We start from the raw sequence: 23,096 nt of genomic DNA, 5'->3' as shown, positions 1-23,096 counted from the left end.
CTACTTATACATGTATATTCTAACACCAAATTGCCATGTATTTCTGTCACATTTTTCTAGGAACTACAAATAAGAGTTTCCTGAATTTTTTTTATCAGGCTTCATGTGAACATTTTTGACCGTGTAAAGCTGTTCTAGATTCATTGCTCGACAACTTCCTGTTTACTGTATACTTATATATTCTAACATTTAATGGCCATGTCTGTATATTATATTGCAGTTTTCTAGGGAACTACAAATAAGTGCTTTTCAAAATTTGTGTAATCAGGCTTATGTAAACATGCTTTATGGTTTGATGTGCTTTTTCTGAATTACTTATACATTCTAACACATATAGGCCACAGATGAAATTTTCCTAGGAAACTGCAGGGATATCTGAAATTTGTTATCAGGCATGTTGTATCATGTGATGTGTTTTCATGTATATTGATTGCTCTTCAACTTCCTGTTAACTGAAAACTTAAAGCAGGGTATCATAATTGAGCAAGTTCTACTTGTGGTAACTAGGTAATCAATTCACGGGAAAGGTAGTAAATGAATAGAAAAACCATCTCAACCTGTTAGTTTAGATATTCACAATTCATGTAGCTAATATAAGATTCATGGTTCACCTAACAACCAAGAAAACTTAAGACTTCTTTCTTTTACAGCTTTTTTTATAAAAGCATGCAAAGCAAACCTTTGATCGACTTGCTTGCTATGTTTACTTGGATGTTTGTAAACAAAAGGGTAGGAGGAGTTTCAGTCTGTTTAATATATACTGGTATTTGATTGGACAATAAAAATTGACATACAATGTGAAACTTAACATTTAAATGAAGTTTATGTTTATTGGACAATCAAATTCCAGTATATAGTAAACAGACTGAAATAGACTACCTACCTGTTGTTTACAAACATCCAAACAAACATAGCAAGCAAGTTGATCAAAGGTTTGCTTTGCATGCTTTTATAGAAAAGCTGTAATCCTTGTTTGTTTAGTTGTTCTGATACGGATAATAGAATTTTTTTCCATGGGGTAATAAAAATTAACTAAACAAATTTGAAAATTCCAAATAAAGCTTATTTTTTAGAAGATGTCTAAAATGTTTGACACACAATCTCTTATTCTGATGTTATTTTCTTTTCAGAAAAGTGTTTACTTAATGCACAAAAAGGAGAAAATCTTGATTTAATGGCAGGCAATAGACAAACAATCATGATAATTGTTGTCGCTGTTATATGTTTGATTGCAGCAGCAATAATTGGTGGTCTAGTCTTCTTAATTTACGAACTTACGTCAAAACGTCAGACACAGGATGGTAAATATAAACTCTTACCTAAATCTGACGAGGATGACGCAGATGATGAAGACGATATACCAATCAAAGGTGGTTATCCAAGGCAGTCTCTAAAAGCTTGATTGGTTAAAAACAGTATTAATTACTAATTATGCATTTTGTAAAAAATGAAAACTGCTAAACTGGCAAAATTTGTTTTTTGATTATTCTTTCTTCTCAATTTGATGAAATTATTGCTAACATAAATAGGTCAAGCTCATTATTTTTCACTTTGCTCAGCTAGATTTGTTTGTCACTCATTAAAATCTGAAGATATCCCATCAAGGGTCATGTTCGGTGACCTTTTAGCATCCAATCATGTCTAAGCCTACAAAAATTTTCAATATTTTTTGCTATAGACAGTTAAAAAATGTTGTGGCATTAACTGCAAATTATTTTTAAAATAGTCGAGAGAGTTGGATGTTCAAAGTAGATGATGTCCGATGTCCTGACATGATTCTGATTTAATGCATCAACTCAATTGTGAACATTCCACATGTCACCGAAACTATAATGTTTCATTATTATATTTATGTTTTAGATTAGAAATCGTAAGTTGATAAAAAAATGTAATCATTAAAACGTAGAAATTTTGATCAAATGGCTTAATCTAAGTTTGTAGCGAAAAAATATTTTCAAAGTGACAGTATGTCACTTGAAATTATTGGTTTGATTTAAAACTTCATAAAAGGTCATCCAAATATGACCCCTTACGGGATGTATTACAAATCTTACAAGATTGACAACCAGATCTAATGGAACAAAGTGAAAGATCTGATGTTAATGAATAGATTACCTTAAAAGTTGGGACTTTTCTATACCTATTCTGACAAAGTGAAAGATATTTGTTTTTGATTTATCTAATGTTAACTTGAATTTATTTATAATTTTTCGATGACTTCCTCAAAAATGTAATTGCTCAGATTGTTTACCTGTATGCATGGGGCATAATTCTATGTGGATCATATCCAGTATTGATTTAAGTTTATCCAATTATAACAAAATGACAGCCCTAATATTCATGAATCTTTTTGATGAATACCAATCAACAAGATATTTCATCAAAGATGTGTCTTTTTATAATTGTTTCAAGGGTTTTTACAGAAAGATTGCCAATCAGGATTTTACTAGACAGTGCATTGCCTCTTTTGATTTTGAAAAAAAGTGGGTAATTATTTTTCCCCCTTAAACTTAAAAAAATTAAACAAGATTATTTAAGAAATATTAAACCTTTATTGCCAGTTTAACACCACGATGCATACCTATAAATGGGTAAAAAAAATAAATCAAAATATCGGTGCATTGTTGTTTTGTTTTTCTTTGAAAGTTGTATAATCATATTTTGTACTTAATTTCATATGTTTTACTGTAAGAAGGAGGTGCCAAACAAAAGTAACAAACAGAATTGAACTGATTACGCAATAGCTGAAGTGTAAAACACTTGTAAAAACACCTATTTTATTTCGGTGTCGATAGCTGAATGATATAGGTAACTTCATAATATTTACATGTACAACTTCCCCAAACCATTTAGCAAAACTTTGGTCTTATGTCACTTTGTTCATTCAAAGAAATGATCATTTGATATAAAAAAGTAAAAATCAATATCTTTATTTCTGTACTAGGCACATTATATTTTGCTTTTCAAATTATTTAGTTTTAATAATTGGTCTGGAAAGAGAACTGTGGTTTCCTTATCAAATAAGTTGACAGCTATGAAATTATACAAAATAATAGAAAATTTAATTAAATGTACAGAAATATTCAGTATTGTTTAGGAATTTTTTATCAAGTTTTCCTACTGAAAATCAGTGGATATCTCTCCGGGCACTCCGGCTTCCTCCACCAATAAAAACTGACTGCCACAAAATAGCGCAATAGTGCTGAAAGTGGCATTAAACACCAATCCATCAATCTATCAAGTGATCATGTGAATTTATTTTCAGAAGAAAATGATATCCAATTATATATGTAGCTGCTAGTAATGTGGGATATGGTTATCAATACTACAACAATGTGATCTATACACACCATTTTTTGTGTGTTCTATACACAGCATTTTGTGTGTGTTCTTTGTTTTATATTGTTCATATTCTGTTAATCCAGTTTATGTTAAATTTTCTTTTTTGTTGTTATTTTATTATATAATGATTATTTCATATAAATAATTGATGACGTTACAATGATATTTGTTGAATTGTAGTGAATGCTTATGTGTCTGATAAATGAATTATATATATGTATATTTTTGTTTACCTGTGCAGGAGCACAGGATTTGTTTCCTTATATTGACATAAATGTACTTAAAATTATCTTAATGATTTTGTTAGTTTGTTATATATGAAATTATAACTGAACACAATCTATGGATACACTTGAAATGATACTACTCATTTAAATCTGATTTACAGAACTCTGTTTTAATAAGAAATTGACTATTGCCATGACTTTGTCAGCTGTTGATAACTGTTAAAACTAGGTTCATGTTTGTGTTCAGGTAACAATACATGACTTTCTTTCATGAATATATTGACATTTCATCTTTTTCCTTTATGATATTCAGATTGGATATTGTTAGTAATACATATAATGTAACTCCATAAGGATTTTTTTTAACTTACTTGTCATTTGTTTTCAAACATTGTGATTGTATGAGATACTGCATTGTTTTGAACTTGAGAAAAAAATGTATATAAACATTAAAAAACAAACAGTTAAAAGGACGAAGTACTTACCACTTACCCTGGTATACATCATAAAATAAATTTGCCATATTTAATTGGTTGATTTTGTCATCTAGAACTTTTCAGAAAAACTTTGTTTTCTTAAATCCTTCGGCCATTTTGAATCAAATTTGTGCTGAATATTTGTTAGTCTTTGCATTAACAATCCAGTCATCGACATTTTAAATTGACCCACAGAGGTACTGTTACTCTCCATATAATATAGATATAACCCCAAGTAAAATAGGGTTTTTTTTTTCGAGAAAAATTTACAGATGATGTTTTGACTAAAATTTAGTTCTGTCAGATTTATTTTGAAAGTCCTGCTGGGTAAAATTAATTGATAGAAATTAGAAATATGAAAAATAAATATGGGAGAAATTCAACTTTCAACAATTAATATCAACTGTGTAATGAAAATCACTTAGTTGGCTTCTCAATGTATTTGATGATCTAGCTTAATTGTCTAGGAATAATACAAATGTTTTTTTATTAGAATAATTAAGTAATTGACAAGTATGATTATATTTGATGTTGTCTTTCATATTTCCAGAATATGATGTTTTTTCTGTTTCCTATTTATAACATTGTATGCCAATATTATTTCATATGGCTTTCCAATTATATGTATGTTTTGTCATTATTGACATACATTACTTTAAAATTATTGTTTAGGTCACAGATTTTTGTTTATTGGTTGTATCTCCTCTATGTATATCACAGACATGCCAGTTTTGACTATCTTAAGGGATGAAATATAATATGTTTTTCTTGTTTACACATACTACATTATTCAATTTCAAACCAGTCGTTTATGAGGGTGTGGATGGGGGTTTACATAATAGAGAATAATGGGCAGAAAAATAAAGAATAGAGAAAAATTATAAAAAAAAATATAGAATAGAGAATAATGGCCAAAAAGAATAAAGAATAGAGAAAAATAGAATAGAGAATAATGGCCAAAAAGAATAAAGAATAGAGAAAAATGGCTTAAAAATTAAAAAAAAAAAAGAAATGAAGGACCCCATCCAGACCCTCGTTTATCAACTTCCTGATTAACAAATACATGTTTTTCCTTTGAATATAGTACATATATAGAAAATTATGTCACATATCTACCCTCTGTTGGCAGCTTCTGTAAAAGAAAATCAGAAGAAGGTCATACATTGTTTATAGTAGCCCACAAAACATCTGGTATTGACCCATTACAAGTGTTGGCTTCAATATTCTTTAATAGGTCAATTCAGATTATTAAACTTTAGAAATATGTGACTATTAATTTATTATGTAAAAATTAAGACTTCAATTCTCAAATCTCATTTTCTTAGATACTCCCTTCAAGGACTCATACACTTACACCAAATAAGAGCAATCAAGCTAGTCGAGCAAATCAATATATGAACAATGTTCTTCTTAAAGAGAAGTGCCTTTACAACTTCCAATAGAAATATGCTGTCGACAGCAGAAGACAATAGCAAGAAATATTTACTTGTTTTGAATAATTGTCATTGTTAACAAAATATTGTTTTGTCCTCAGAATATATTTACATAAATGTTTGGATAAAATATATGTGTGATGTCTATTGATTGTTTAAGTAATAAAAACAAGAATTTGTGTATATTGATGGAGCATCTGTTTTATGAAATTAATATTGAAAAATAATATATAATTGGTTTACATATTTTTACATGTCTTCAAACATCCTTCCAGTTTATATTTAAATTATTACCTGCACTTGTAATAAGGGGCAAATTTTTAAAGGTATAATTTTAGTGTGATCTCAAGTAATCGAACAAAAAATTTAAAGCATGCAATACTTGTAAAAAGCTGAAGAATTTTGTAAAAATGTCCCTGTAGTATTTAAAAATATATGTCAGCCTGAAGGATCAAAGCCAACGTTTTTTTTTTAAAAGCCTGCTAAGTTGATGAAACTGAAGCAAATTAACATAAAATGAATGCTCAGGCTTGCCGGACATTCCTTAAGATTTAGCCCTGTACTCTTCAAACTAAAATTCCATCTTTGTGCATGGAAAAGGCACATGGAAAATGATAGTTGTTACACCCTATACTATTTAGAAACAGATGAGCATTTCAACTCAAAAGAGATTATACTCAACCTTGAATTGAATGTACATCTACATAAGTAGAAAATCTCTTTTAAGACAAATTCTTCAATTTTATGACTGTATGTGTTTGTTACATAAAAAAGAGCTTTATTAATATTTGACTGATATGTTATCAGAATGAATGCTTTATTTTGAACAAATCTTGGAACAGTTTATACTACGTATTGATGTGCAATCACTTCATTGTGTAAATAAAATCACTATTTTCATAACTGCTTATTATTATTTATTTGAACCTTGTTGGCAAAAGGTTAGTTAGACTGTATAATTTCTTGAATTTTTGAGGTAAAGATGGCACAAAGTGGAATCAAATTCGTATAGCCACTGGCTGGTTAGCTATATTTCAACATGGTTTAAACATCTTTTTAGCTCACCTGGCCCAATGAGCTTTTCTTGGCGGTCAGTGTCCGTCTTCCGTTAACTTTTACAAAAATCTTCTCTTCTGAAACTACTGGACCAAATTTAACTAAACTTGGCCACAATTATTATTGGGGTATCTAGTTTAAAAAATGTGTCCGATGACCCCGCCTGCCAACCAAGATGGCCGACATGGCTAAAAATAGAACATTTTTATGCCCTCGCTGTAGCGGAGGGGGCATTAAGTTTTACCCTTGTCTGTCTGTACGTCGGTATGTACGTCCCAAAGTTGGTTTCCATTCTCTAACTTTAGTTTGCCTCAACCAAATGTTATGAAACGTTAATGAAAGTTATATACAATGCTTATTACTACAAAACACAGATCAAGTTTGAATTTTAGTCACATCACTATAACCGTTCTAGAATTATCCCCCTTTACAAATGGAAAAATTGATGTATTTTTCGTATCCGTTCTCTAACTTTAGTTTGCCTCAACCAAATATTATGAAACTTATATACAATGCTTATTACCACATAATACAGATCAAGTTTGAAATTGGGTGGCGTCACTTTTACTGTTCTTAAGTTATGCCCTTTATAAACATAAAAATTGCTGAATTTTTCGTTTCCTTTCTCTAACTTTAGTTTGCCTCAACCAAATGTTAGGAAACTTATATAAAATACTTATTACCACATAATACAGATCAAGTTTGAAATTCGGTGGTGTTACTTTTTCCATTCTTGAGTTATTCCCCTTAATAAATATAAAAATTGCTGAATTTTTCGTTTCCATTCTCTAACTTTAGTTTGCCTCAACCAAATGCTATGAAACTTTAACACAATGCTTATTACCACAAAATACAGATCAAGTTTAAATTTTTGTGATGTCACTTTTACCGTTCTAGAGTTATGCCTGTTTACAAAAAGGAAAAATTCCTGAATTTTTTCGTTTCTGTTCTCTAACTTAAGTTAGCCTCAACCAAATGTTATGAGACTTATACACAATACTTATTACCACAAAACTCAGATCAAGTAAAAATTTGGGTAGCAACATTTTTACTGTTCCTCAGTTATGTCCCTTTATAACTTTATATGATATGCAAGCGGGTGCATCATCTGTGTCCCATGGACACATTCCCCATTTATTTGTCTATTATTTTGAAAACCTTTATAAATAGATAAAAAAATCATACAAGTGCAGAAATGTTCAGAATGTTGAGCTCTACCAATTGTTCATTGACCTCAAACTGTTGGGCGACTTCTTTTTGGAGTTATTGCTCTTAAATGACAAAGCAAAAATGATCAGCAAGACAAGATCTACATTTAAGACAATATGGAGGAAATTTTTCAAGGACTCCTTATTGGAGTTAATGCCCTTTAATGAGGTTTTTTACCATTTTTTTTTGCATTTTGCCTTATATGATAAAAATTATAATAGATAAATAGAAACTTTAAATAACAAAAATGATCAGCAAAGCAAGATCCACAAAGAAGTCAAATTTTGCTGATATAGTTAGTAGACTGTCACTCTTCATAGGAGTGATTGCCCTTAAATGAGGATTTTTTTTACCCTCTTTTGTGTTTTGAGCAAAAACTACAGAAGATAGAGAGAAACTTAATTGACAAAATGAACGGCAATACAAGATCAACAAAACAGAAATTTTTGTCGTGAATTCTATTCTTGTCTACAATTTTGGAGAGAGTCCATTGTTGATTATGCACATTGACCTAGGTGAGCGACACAGGCTCTTTAGAGCCTCTAATTTTTTGGTTAGTAAACAAAACATAGCACAATGTGGAGAATATTCTTAAGATACTATCCATGTCAACCAATTCATTAATGTTATATTTTCAAATATCAAATTTGGAAATTGTGCCTGTTGTCAAAGAAATCATTTGTGCATGATGTATGAATCTATCTGTTCCACTTACATTTGTATAAACAAAGGGAAATAACTCATTTCATGATACTGCCTAAATATTTTCCTTTGCTTATACAATGTCGTGTTTAATTTTAAGTTCACTATGCAAATTGAAAGCAATCTTTACCCCACTCAGTTCTTAGAAGCACCCTGATTTCTTTAAGCCCATTTGCATTGTGGTTGGGGGATATAGTAAATGGCAGTATATTTCTATCTGTCCTTTATTCCTATTGTCTGTCACACCATGGAAGTAAAATGAAATCAATACAATACTTCCATGGTCACACTTTCTTATTTTGCCACAAAATGATCAAAAATTAATTATTATAACTATATACAAACATATAAAGATCTTGGATGAGGTCTTTTATGGAAGTTGAATAAGTAGAGAAAAATTATAGATTGTTAACTCAATTAATTGAGAAAAAACAATCAGATTACAAACAGGAGGCTCTCAAGAGCCTGGATCGCTCACCTGTAATTTTTTGCTTAAGTCTTTCATCAATGATTATTTTTGTTTTCAATATATATTGATGAGTGGCTTAAAAATGACATTTAAATGTTCTTTGTATCTGTCATATTTTCTTCAAAAGTAAAAAAATGCATTTTACCCCTATGTTTCATTTTAGCCATAGTGGCTATGTTTCTTGACGTACAAGGATATAAAATACAAAATTTATACTAGATACTGTGAAACTCATTCAGCCCAAGTTTGGCTGAAATTGATTCAGCAGTTTCAAAGGAGAAGATTTTTTAAAGTAAGCAAACTAGATGAACAAATTGTGAAAAATTGTCTTTAAAGCACAATAACTCCTTAATTGGTCAATTGACAATTTTGGTCATATAAAACTTATTTGTAGATCTTACTTTGCTGAACATTTTTGCTGTTTACAGTTTATCTTTATCTATAATAATATTAAAGATAATAACCGAAAACTAGAAAATTTCCTTAAAATCATCAATTCAGGGGCAATAACCTAAAAATCAGATACCAGATTTGGCTGATAATTTCAGGGCAGGTAACCTAGCCCTAATGAATACTTTAACTTCTTGTCTGATTTGCTCTAAATGCATTAGTTTTTGAAATATAAGTAAATTTTTTGGTCTCTCTTTTTTTACTGTAAATAAAAGTAAGTTTGGTTTAATTTGGTCCAGTAGTTTCAGAGGAGAAGATTTATTAAAGTAAGAAAACATGATAAACAAATTGTGTAAATTGTTCTTAAAGGGCAATAACTCCTTAAGGGGTCAATTGACAATTTTGGTCATATAAACTTATTTGTAGATCTTACTTTGCTGAACATTTTTGCTGTTTACAGTTTATCTTTATCTATATAATATTCAAGATAATAACCAAAAACTGCAAAATTTCCTTAAAATTACCAATTTAGTGGCAGCAACCCAACAATGGGTTGTTGGATTCACCTACATGAATTGTCCCTTAAAAATTTGCCTGTCAATGAATAGTCTCCCTGAGATTGCCTTTTATTGTGTTATCCCCTTGAGATTCAACTTATGATTCCGAAGACCTGTCTTGTCACTCTATGTATTATGTCCTGGGGATTTGCCTGTCAATGTATTGTCTCCTAGAAATTTGCCAGTCCATGTATTGTCCCCTGTAGATTTGCCTGTCCATATATTGTCCCCTAAATGTTAAACTGTCCACAAAGTGTCCTTTGGAGATCTTCCTGTTCATGTATTGTCTACTGGAGGTTAACATGTCGATGTAGTGTCCTCTGGATATCATCTCATGATTCCAAAAACCTGATTTGTTTAATTAGATTAGTCTATATATTGTCCCTTGATATTCACATGTTCATGAATTGTCCACTGGAGATTTGTCTCTCCATATTTTTTCCCGTAGAGTTTTGTCTGTCCATGTATATATCTCCTGGAAATTGCCTATCTATGGATAATGCATTGTCCCCTAGAGATTAACCTGTCGATGAACTTATGCCTCCAACAACCAGGCTTGTAGGGTTTGATTTGCCCGTCCATGTGTTAACTCCTTGAGATTTACATGTCCATGAATCATTCCCTGGACATTTTTCCTACCATGTATTGTCCCCTGGAATTTGCATGTCCACGTATTGTCTCCTGGATATTTGTCTATCAGTGTATTTTTCTCTGGAAATTTGCATTACAATTTATTGTTCCCTAAAGTTTTGCCTGCCCATGTATTAGTTCCTGGGGATTTGCAGTCAAAATAATACCCCCTTGAGATTTGCCCGTCCATGTATTGTCCCCTGTGGATTTGCCTGTACTTTTATTGTCCCTTGAATGTTAACCTGTCCATAAAGTGTCTTTTGGATATTTACCTGTCCATGTATTGTCTCCTTGGGTTAACATGTCGATGTAGTCCCCTCTGGGTACCATCTTATGATTCCAATCACCTGATTTGTTTAGTTTGATATGCCTGTGTCTGTATTGTCCCTTGAGGTTAATATGCCCATGAATTGTGCACTGGGGATTTGCCTCTCCATATTTTGTCCTCTAGAGTTTTGCCTGTCCGTGTATATATCTCATGGAAATTGCCATTTCCAAATATTGTCTCCTAGAGATTTTCCTGTTCATGTATTGTCCCCTTGAGGTTAACCTGTCGATGTATTGTCCTCTGAAGATTAACCTGCCGATGCAATGTCCTCTGAAGGTTAACCTGTCGATGTAATGTCATCTGAGGGTTAACCTGTCGATGTACTGTCTTCTGGAGGTTAACATGTCGATGTTTTGTCCTCTGAAGGTTAACCTGTCGGTGTAATGTCTTCTTAAGGTTAACATGTCGATGTAATGTCCTCTGGAGATCAACTTATCTAATTTGATTAGTTTGATTTGCTGCAGTGATCTTGTTTTGTCCCCTGGAGATTTGCCTTTCTATGTTTTGTCCCTTGAGATCAAATTATGCTTCCAAACACATGTCTGAGTTTGATTTGCATATCCATGTGTCAGCTCCTTGAGATTTGGCTGTCCATGTATTGTCTGTTGCTGCATCTAGTCAAAACCGATAATTTTATTAGATGTTACTGCAAAATTAATAAACCAAATTTTCACGCTATTCGTGAAACAGCACGACCACTTTGTTTTCTATTTCCAAACTGAATTGATCTGTAGATAATGCTCCCTCTCAAAATTCACTGATTTCTATTGTGAAGTTTTGTTTTATTTGCTAAAGTGATTTGCCCTATATAAAATTATTAAATTCAGAACCCCATTTTTCTCAAAAATAAGTATATTGACCTGCTTTTAGGTAAATATGAAATTTGAATGTATATTCCAACTACTCCGAGTATCCATATCTGATTGGGGTCACCACTGGAGTTGCTATCATTCGTCCAAATAATACACTGACACAACACGACAGGTGTCAATAGTGGACCAAGAACAGCAAACCGTCCCGGAGCACCTTAGTTATCATTCTGAAACAAAAATCTTAACATAACTCCATCGAAGAAATTGGATTGCGACAAAGCAACATATTTTTACCGTAGAATGATTTTATTCCACCTGTTTCTGCATGTACCTTTCCCTTTAACTTACAGGAATCATCCATCACGAGAATTATCCGTTGTACTTTTTTCCTTCTAGTTTCAAAACAATTTCCTATGTTGAAAAATCGAAGAGACTCGCTACATGACTATACATCACTTTCAGATATTCTTTTTATAACAGTATTCCGTCGGATAGCTCTTAGCAGATATAATTGTATTATATGTCTCAGCAAGGACAGACAAAAAAATGTTCTTGGCAGTCCATTGAGCTCGGAACTTCAATTGATTTTAGATAGAACATTTGTCTTCTTTTCTGACATTCGTGAACGACCATAATGTTTTGTGTTTGAATGGTAGGGAGAAGATACTAGGGAGTTGCAAATACCTTTGGCGAAAATTTTGTCTTAGGTTTCTATTTTGCATTGTGCTTTTGCATTTATTGAATCGTTGTTTCTTTCGATCTCGTCTGTCATTTGTCTAGTGTATCAGCCTTGGAGGATTTACATGTACCGATTAACTGATGGTTAATGAATTTGTTTCAGAGTTAGCAAGGAATATTTTTCAAATTCGCTTTTGCAAGATGCAAGTTATCATCGGGTCTTTTCACCAGTGGATTTATTCACAGTGAAATATCTAAACGAAAGAACGAAATCAACGGTATACTTTAGTCTACAGGACAAACAAAAGACAAAAACCATACGGATTGGTAATATACACGAATTAAGGTGAAAATTGGTGCGAGAACATTGGTGACCTGACTTCTAGTAACAGATCATGAATAGAACATCCATGAATATATCAAGCTGTGTGCATTTATGATTAACAAATTATCCCCTGAAATCTGTCAAATAAAATCCACTGACTATTGCCCATTTAATTTTACACTGTCAATATGAGCAGGCATTTATTAAGTTTACAAGAAGACATACTGATCACATACGTCTGGTCAGTATTGAAGCATAGTTACTTAGTAGTATATACTGGTAAATTATAAACACGGGCGTTACACGAGCGTCCTTACAAACAACATTTTAATTTTAGTTCCTTTATATGTTTTGGAGTTTAGTGTGACGTCCATTTTCACTGAACCAGTACACAATTTTATTTAAGGGCCAGCTGAGGACCACCTCCGGGTGCGGGATTTTCTCGCTGCGTTGAAGACCCATTGGTGGCCTTCGGCTGTTATCTGCTCTTTGGTCGGGTTGTTGTCTCGTTGACATATTCCTCATTTCCATTCTCAATTTTATTCAGTGAGATGCTGTAAAACTTCCTACTCTAGGATAATTACAAAAATCAAGAGATTTGTTGAGTATATACAATCTACGTCCCCGATCTCATTTGGGACAGGTTGAAAGAATTAGCTCTACATAGTTTCATACAAAAAGAACGACTAATGCAAATACACACACTCACTTTTGTTAAAGGTTCGAACAGTCAAATCATACTTTGACTTTGGTTTAGACAAAAGGTTCTCTCAAACTGACATCATAATGATGCATGGTGTTTCATTAACATATTTGTTACGTTACTCGTATGAAGCAGTCTTCTTACAGAGACTTCTCGGGAAGAACGAAAAGAAGCTATCTTTATGTCCTTTTACTATGCTATTTAGACCGGATAAATGCGATGTCCTCTCCCTGAATAATTAAATAATCCGGTGACTAGATTGGTCGCATCAATTACATTGAACTCGATGTAAAAGGTACCATGGCTAGGTCTGCTTCCGGTCTTGGCTTTCATCTACAAAATGTAGAAATTAACAGTGATGGTCGGTTAAAAACTAACGTTACAAAAAGATATGACTTCGATATTTCCAATGTCGACTTTCCATGTTCATGTTGCAACCATCCCAGCAGCACCTGAATATGGAGTATAAAAGTATTAACAAAAAAACCGCACTCCGAGGTAAGGGAGCTACCATTTGATTTTTATGGGGGGGGGGGGGGGGGGGGGGGGGGGGGCTAGGATGAAAATTTTTGTCCTGCTTTTTTTTTAGTTGTAATCTTTATCCTGCCTTTTTATTTTTTACTCTATTCGGTCCTGCCTTTTTTTTTACTAGTTTATCCTGAATTTTTTTACACAAATTGTCATCCTGCCTTTTTTTTTTACCAAGTTGCTCATCCTGCCTTTTTTTTTACTCAAAACTCCTGTCCTGCCTATTTTTTTCAAATTTCATCCTAGCCCCCCCCATAAAAATCAAATGGTAGCTCCCTAAATTAAAAAAAGCGGAAGTCCATATCTTGTATGACAGTTGTTAAACAATGACAACATTGGGCGAGCAACTCAATTAGACATAATTCATTAATGTGACAACAGTTGGGGTCCAGCAACCCAAACTGTGTAAATATACATCACAGACATACAATACAACTGACTCAAACATTTGGACAACCATACAACTAAACATGACCTAGAAAGCAGTACTAACCAGCATATACCTTCCAAAGTATGCAAGACTAAGGACAAAAACCCATGGATAACCCAGGAAATCAAAAAACTTATGAGACGAAGAGACCGAGCCTATAAAAAGAAAAAGAAATCAAACCATGCTACTGATGTTAAAAGATTTAAACAACTGAAACAAACCATCCAAAGAAAATCAAGACAAGCCTATTGGAAGTATATAGAAGACATAATAACTCCAGAAGATAAAGAGGACATCCGTTCACCAACAAAAAGATTCTGGACCTATATCAAACACAAGAAAAGTGATAAAAATGGAGTAGCACCACTTAGAAGAAATGGGAAATTAGAAACTGACCCAATAAATAAAGCAAATATTCTAAATGATCAATTTCAATCATTCTTCTCTGCTACATGTCCAATCAGTACACGAGATTTTGAAAAGAAAAAACTCATGTCAGATCTACCAGAAAATTATCCAGACAGCGAACAAATAATCATCACAATTAATGGAGTGGAAAAACAGCTGAAAAATCTAAAACCACACAAGGCTGCTGGACCAGACAACATCAAGCCAATGATTCTGAAAGAACTAGCCAGTGAAATTGCTCCAATCTTAACCATCATATACAATTTTTCAATGGAGAAAGGAAAGATACCCGATGACTGGCGAACTGCAAATGTCACTCCGGCATATAAGAAAGGCCAGAAATACATAGCAGCTAACTATAGGCCAATATCCCTAACATGTATTTGCTGCAAAATAATAGAACACATAGTCACCAGTAACATCATGAAACATGCAGAGGTAAATAACATACTATATCCATTACAACACGGCTTCAGAAGTAAAAGATCATGCGAAACACAACTCCTTGAATGTATCGATGACATCACAAAAAACCGGGAAAACGGAAAACAATCAGATCTGCTAATACTTGACTTTTCAAAAGCTTTTGATAAGGTGTCCCACAGCTTACTCCTCCATAAATTACACCATTATGGCATCCGAAGTAAAACAAACAAATGGATAAAGGAATTTCTCACCAATAGAACCCAGGTAGTAGTTGTTGAAGGCGAAACATCTGACAAAGTAAAAGTAGAATCCGGAGTACCGCAAGGATCAGTATTAGGACCTAGTCTTTTTCTGTTTTACATCAACGACCTACCAGAAGGCTTACACTCCACAGTGAGACTGTTTGCGGACGATACTGTGGTCTATTTGACAATTTCATCAGACAGCGACTGCCATAAACTCCAAGTAGACCTGGACAAACTGGCAAAATGGGAAGAACTCTGGAAAATGGAGTTCCATCCTGAAAAATGTAGTGTCCTCACAGTTACAAAAAAGAAAAAGCCAACCAAGTGGGACTATAAACTCCACGGCCATACTCTGGTGCATGAAACATCAACTAAATACCTAGGCTGCACCATCGCAAATGATCTAGATTGGGGAGAACATATAAACAACATCACAGGAAAAGCCAGCCGAAGCCTTGGTTTCCTACATCGAAACCTCCACATTAGCTCAAAATCCATCAAAGAGCATGCCTATAAAATATTAATAAGGCCGCAAATGGAATACGCCACGACAGTATGGGACCCGTACCAGCAAAACCACATAGATAAAATTGAAAAGGTACAAAGAAGAGCTGCACGATATGTAACCAGCAGACATAGAAATAGATCAAGTGTCAGCAACATGATAAATGAATTAGGATGGAAAAGCTTACAAACAAGACGAAAAGAAGCACGACTCATCATGTGTTACAAAATAACAAACGACCTTGTAGCCATAGACAAGAATAAATATCTACAAAAACCAACAAGAAGCTCAAACCGGACAGGACAACATACTAACCTATTATAGCCAGCCACCAAAGACTGTAGGAAATGGTCCTTCTTCATAAACACCGTCAAGGATTGGAACAAACTGCCACCAGATACCGCCACAGCAAAGTCTCTTGAGATATTCAAGTCTCAAGTCACCAAAACCACAAACTAAATCAACAGAACAATTTGTTTTTATCCTGTTTTTAACCTGTTTTTAATCATGCGCAACTTGCCAGAATATTCATCATGTTGAATGTGGGCAGTATTTGGAAGAAGAAGAAAGACGCCAACAAAAAAGTTGTTGTAGTTGATAGTACATAAAACATAATGCCGTACTATAGTAGTATATACTTTCCCGACAAAGCACAAAATACGTTAATATAAATACAAGGGTAAACAAAATGAAAACAACACTTTATAAACCCATTGCACTCGAATCGCTCTAGACCCACCTGCACTAGGAACGCCCGGAGCTAGAAGCCAAAAAAAAACAACAGATAGCTGGATACACAAATACCGAGTAACACCAACAGTCATACGACCAAAAGGAATATAATAGCACAAAGACAAATACATGTTGATAAGGGAAAACTGTAAAGTAAATAAAGAGATACTCAACTTCAGACTCAGCACCTATAATCTTTAACTCAAGACTATCCTGCGTTATTTGTTAAGTAGACACTAAATATTTATCTCTCTTGTCTTTGTACTTTCCGATGAACTTTTTGAGAAACAGGACGAGACGTAAGGTTCTTTGGCAATTGTCTATCTCATTAATTTTTTGCTCAAACGCCGATGACGTTTTACAACGTCTGAATAGCAGCTGTAAACTCTTGAATATCGTATGAGTTGAGAAGTGTATACGTCATACACGAGATAAGTCGGTATATTACTGCTAAGGTGAGGAAACATTTTTAATTTCAAAATTTCAAAAAGTCACAATTGTTTTGAGATTATTTTTTGAAAACACTTATTCCTAAATAAGATTGAGAATGGAAATGGGGAATATGTCAAAGAGACAACAACCCGACCAAAGAGCAGACAACAGCCGAAAATTTCTTACAAAAATAATAATGACCAAATAATTGTTAATAAACAATTTGTCAAAGTGGCTTGGTACTTAAATTGCTTCATGATGTCAAAAAATATATCCTTAGCGTGATTAAAAATTGATAAATCTTCATTTATTAAGACTTATGAACAATTTCCTAAACTGTAAAATGGTTTGAACTTTTTGCTTTACAAGTGTCTGATGGAACTCCGACTCATATGAAAGTAAATAAAGGTCGGTCAGAAATAGTGCATAGTAACTGGTTGGTTCCCATATGAACCTGCTGTAAATTTCTACCTTAAGTTTCAACAAATATGTTTCAATGAGAATTTGACGAAAATTTGAAGATGTTTCTAAATCTAAATAGAGCTGAGGACTTGCAAGAAATTGGTCGATATTGATGACAAATATTGTGACTTATTAAGCTGGCTTACCTGCAGAACTGCAGTTTACTACAGATGTGACGAGCATTGGTAGTGTTTGTTATGTATGGCTTGGTGAATACACATATTTATTTGAGGATCTCGTTTATTTTATATATATGAAACAAAGGCTCCCAGATCAGAGTATGTTATGTTTAAGTGTTTATGTGTGGTATTTTGTGTGGTGTTGTTTGCCGTTTGGTCGCCTCTTTTCTTTAAACCATGGTGTTGATTGTCTGCGATAAATGTTTTTTGATTGCCACCTAGGAATCCACCTTTGTTGCATACGATAATATAGGGAAGGTGTAAGGGTATTGGGATAGAACGAGTAAAGGTTGGGCTCTTTATTTTCCCCTTGAGTCAACGATAACAATGTAAACATGGCTGTGAGATTATTTCTTCCTATTGAAAAAAAAAATATGCAACTGATACACAAAAAAGATAGATGCATTCGGATTTTGCCAGCCGCCTTACAAGTAAGTTGTATTTTTTTCAGTGAAATGCGGTTCCACGTGGGTCTATAAGATGGATCCCATTTAGATTTGCTTATTGTAGTTCAATGAACGATAATCTCATATCGGCTAAGTCATGGTGTGAAAATTGACTAGAAAAACGAAGAATGGTGTGAGTATAAAGAAAAAGACAGAACACACTAGGTTGTTAGAATACCAACTTACTAATTATTCCGAAGAAAGACATTAAGTAAAATGTTGTAGATTTTCATGCAGAGGAAGATTAAACTGATAATGAACTTTGTTCATCCGCTTGTTACAAACAATTAAATAGAAAATTCCATACTAACAAGAGAATTTCAAGCAATATCGGCTAAAGCACTGACGAATTTCGTAGAGAAGTTCCAGAGGCGGATCCAGGATAATTCGTGAGAAACATGAGATTTATTTTGACGATCAAAGAGAGAGCGTACGCCCTCTACGCCCCTCTCGATAGATCCACACCGAGTCCAGAGACATGTATAGTACTATATATGTCTCTGAGAAGCCTAAATTAAATATTCCAGACGAAATACTTCAACTTATGTCTATAGTCATATTCCCCACAATTAAGAGCTATGTTCAAAATTTATTGTGTTTACAAATGTAACGTACAATCTCGACTGATTTGAAAGTCGTGCATTTAATTAAAAATGAAGAACTACATGCAGTTTTTCAACATGAAAGTTACGTGTATATATTTTTCAAATAGTGGCATTGAAATAGTGTCTTTCGATTGGACTGCTTTGTGTTTTGTCTGAAAGCGAAACACTTCCTGAAACCAGACACCTTGAAAAAAAAATCTGATATGAAAAAAATGGTCGTTTTTAATCTATTATGGTATTTTATTTTAATCGCAGTTATTAACCATCTCGTCGTCAGTCCTCTCGGTCTCAACATATTTGATGTCATAAATAAATGTTTTTTTCCCCAGATATCAATTGTTTTGTTTCACCAATACCATTAGAACAACCATGGCATCTGTCTGATATTTCAAGCACTAAAAGCCTTGATAATAAACAGCTAAATTGTTAAATGTTTAATTTCTAATGCAGAGTATTTCATACCGTTTTATTGTTTTACACTATAAACCGTGATAGACACTTTTGTTATATTTTGTACTCTCCGTGCATGGTTCATATCCTTAAGAAAATATGGCGACTAGGTGGAAAGTGTTTATATAAATATCACTTATACATATGGATAAAGTGATATGCATTTTTGTTTTTGCTGCCTCTGTAATCCCCATCACAGCACAAGGTACAGTATAATCAGATATATATTAGATGTCCATTACAAGGTGTAAGGTTTTCATATTATCACATTGGAAAGTAATAATAAAAAAAGAATCGTTTCTTGCTCGGTTTACTTTCGTTATGATGAATCATTAATATGTCTTGACACAAAACTCCAGGCTACCCTGGTGGCCTTTCTGCTGTCACTTAATAGCTGCAAACCTATGTAATTCTTTGTTGTAAAAAAGTTCCAGTAAACGAAAACAGTGCTAGTCAAGTAAGAAATCACTCAAAGCTAACAAAATGTAATACACCCACAGCGATATTGGTTATGGTAAATGAATTATCCACCGAACATCTATCTTTGCTATTTATATGCTATATGCCAATTGCAGTAAATCGTACCAGGGACCAATAAATATCATATATGGGTATCAAATCACACATATAACACAAGTTGTACAAATACCAAATCAAGCTATCTGGACCTCGTGTTGTTGCTTATCTTTGTTTGTTCGTTGTTTTCAGTTGTCTTTCTCTGTCTTTGTTCGTTCGTTGTTGGTTGTCTTCGTTTGTTGGAATATTTTCTCGGAGAAGTTGGTAATTGGTGGTTTGTGTGGTCTGTCGAAAGGCGTAATATTTTTTAACATTTTTCTCATCCCCTTTACGTATGCTTATCCATATTTTTCAGAATGTTCCTCTGTTACCCCGGCCGATGTAATTTTTGTGATAGACGAATCAGGCAGCGTTGGGCAGACGCACTTTACTGACACAATGAGTGCCCTTTCAACTACGGTTGACAATTTGGCAATAGGCGAAAACGACATTAGAGTAGGATTTGTTTTGTTTCATGCAAATTCAACTTCTCGAAGCATCTCTGATTTAAATACCAGTTTCGATAAAAATGAGATCAAAAGCTCACTCTCTAGTGCTAGCTATGCCGATGGTAATGATACAGATATTGCCAGTGCTTTGGATTTTACCTGCCAGACGATATTTGTATCAAGCAAGGGTGACAGGTCATCTGCTCAGAATTATCTTGTTCTCTTGTCTGATGGTATAACAGATGCAACCCAGGCCAAAATATCTGGAATTTCGTGCCGAAGCGATGGAATAATAATAATTACTGTTGGAATAGGTGGTACCTCTAATGGACACCTTGTTTTAAAGGACTTAGCAGTTTACGGAACATACCCAGATCACTACTTAAACACAACATACGCTGAACTGGGAACAACACTTCCAGCACTCGTCACATCTGTAGTGAACTGCAGTTCTTCAGGTAAGTCAGCTCATCAATATCGACCAATTTTCTTGCAAAGTTGTCAGCTCTATTTAAGTTGAGAAAAATCTTAAAATTGTCGTTAAATTAAAAATTGTCCGAGTGAAATGGCATGAGCCAAATACCTAAACCTGTTTTGGTTTCAGCAGCTGACAATTTTATAAAGAAATCATGAAATTATAACAATCTAAATTGTCTACGATTTACAATGTATTTCTTTATTTACGTTTTGAATCCTACAAAATATACAAAATTTGAAGAATAACAGAAGTTTCGTGGTATGGATCATTGAAATGTTTACCCAACAACACAATTACATCCAAATACAGTAAAAAGAAATAATTTAATAGTACATTTTTACTTTTAAATTACTGCAACAAGTATACGCGGACGTCATCGAAAACACCTATTCGTCGGTTTGGCTCTGAAAGCAAACTTTAACTAAATTAGAAGTGACTTGATTTTGTTATTATTATAACAACTGTAATTAAACATGTTGAATAGATCGATAGAAATTTGAATAGATGGACGGACAAACAAATAAGTATAAACTTGTTCACTTTTACAAAAAAAATTACACGTTTCATCATTTTTTATTCTCAGAAAAGCTGAGAAAAAAAAATAATCAAACGGAAAAAATAACGCAAACAATAAAAAATAAAATGCTGGTAACTTAAATCACTTTGTGTATTAAACCAGAGCTGGAACTATATATATTATACTGATTTGTACAGAGACATATAATTTCTCTGATTAAACTTATACTATCGGTAACCTTCTCTCACTAACAGCTGGAAATTTACATTCATGTTTTCTGTTTGAAGATATTTTGCACTCTTGAATAAAATAGTATATAAAATACTTTTATATAAAGTTAACATTTGTATTATAGAAAATCATATACATTTGTTTAATGTTGCTTGGAAACATAACGCTTTTCGCTCGGAGTAAACACCTTTTCCGCTAAATCAACCAATCGAACGATTGTTTACATTTAATACTCGGGTTTTATATAAGCACGCAAAGCACCCATGCAAAACAGATACACGGGGTAGAAGGAAGAGAAAAGCGGACCGTTACATGGGGACTACTACGTTAAATTTTGAAGTGTCAATCGTTTTCGAAAACATGTAAACTTACAGAAGGAATTTCGTTTTGAGATGTAGTTTTGTATATGTAGAACTTCGTGTATTTTTGTGTGTTGTGACTTCAATTTGGATTTTTTTACACCATACAATGGTGTTTTCGATCAGTGTTAAAAGAGAAATATTTTCAGTCGTTATATGTTTATTATTAATTGGTAAGTTGTACATTATCAAGAAAAGTTTTTTTTTTCAAATGAAAATTCGGGTGATAAAGTGATATCTACGCCATATCAATTAAATTATTTTATAATATATAGCTATCATTTCATACTTGAAAGGGGGGGCTGCTGGTAGTCACATATTGATATGTCTTAAATTATTTAAAGAAAGATATATTTTTGTATGACACCAAGCAAGGAGATTTTACAATCCTTCTAAAATGTTATATATATATATATAAAACAGAAATTATTTCAATACTGCATGTCTGTTTTTCCCTAAATTTTTGAATGGTCAAAATGTAAATACATGTATATATAGCTGTATAGAATCCAAAGTCATGAAAAAAACTGCCTCATACTTTGTTAACATCCTTCTTTCATAGGTTGGAATATTATATATATATACATGATATATATTTAGAGAGGTTATAAATTCACACTGCAAAATAAATTTTGGATTTGCCTAAAAAAATTTGATATTGCATACATGTGCACACATATATGGATTGATATTAACAACATTTAGTATGCTAGTTAGCAGATTATTCTTGAAACATATCAACTTTTAGCTCATTTGAAGGAATAGGCTTCCACAAAAGTTTGTGGCCTCATATTTTATCAATTGTGCTTTTACATGTAATGACTTGGAAAACCCACCAAATCCAAATTGAAGAAGTATATTATTAGCCCGTTCTTTTGGTATATCGGTATATATATGTATCTTAAATTGGTTAAAACAATGTTCAAGAATTGTACGTGTAAACCCATTTGTGTAGTGGTAATCAAGGTTGAATATGCAGATGGGTATACATTACTTGGGGAGCAACCCAAAGATAAAAATAACCAAAAGATATCTAGAGGGCAACATACAGCTGTCTTCAACAATAGACCGGTGTCTTTACAATTTGCGAAGCTCTAAGAGCAGATTTCAAACAATCCTTAAGATACAGGATTACCATCAAAAGAAGGACTGTCCATTTTATATGGGACTATAACACTAACAGTTAGTCCTTAATTTATAAAGGATAAATATCAGGTGCTAAAAATATTTGTTCAACACATACATATGTAAAAAGTATATACAAATCATTTTATTTTTTTTCAATGAACAATTTGTTTTGTATTTTATTATTTCTATGTATC

The 23,096-nt window shown here is 33.0% G+C and overlaps 2 protein-coding genes across 5 annotated transcripts in view; both read left to right on the top strand.

Annotated features, from left to right (window-relative positions):
• Positions 1–6,381, top strand: part of LOC127735189 (furin-like protease kpc-1) — a 71,857-nt gene extending 65,476 nt beyond the window's left edge. The window contains exon 21 of the mRNA XM_052245308.1: positions 1,131–6,381. Within this exon, the coding sequence (XP_052101268.1) occupies positions 1,131–1,402 (272 nt within the window). The 3' untranslated portion in view covers positions 1,403–6,381. The remainder of the gene's footprint in view (positions 1–1,130) is intronic.
• Positions 6,382–21,686: 15,305 nt separating this feature from the next.
• LOC127735182 (uncharacterized) overlaps positions 21,687–23,096 on the top strand; it is a 131,341-nt gene continuing 129,931 nt past the window's right edge. For all 4 annotated transcript variants that reach the window (XM_052245288.1, XM_052245283.1, XM_052245282.1 and 1 more), the window contains exon 1: positions 21,687–21,947. In XM_052245288.1, coding sequence (XP_052101248.1) covers positions 21,884–21,947 — 64 coding nt within the window. In that variant the 5' untranslated portion in view covers positions 21,687–21,883. The remainder of the gene's footprint in view (positions 21,948–23,096) is intronic.

Source organism: Mytilus californianus, unplaced genomic scaffold (genome assembly GCF_021869535.1).
Source record: "Mytilus californianus isolate M0D057914Y unplaced genomic scaffold, xbMytCali1.0.p SCAF_3, whole genome shotgun sequence".
Classification (NCBI taxonomy): Eukaryota; Metazoa; Mollusca; class Bivalvia; order Mytilida; family Mytilidae; genus Mytilus; species Mytilus californianus.
The sequence above is the reverse complement of the archived record's forward strand: the minus strand, read 5'-3'. Positions and strand labels throughout refer to the sequence as shown.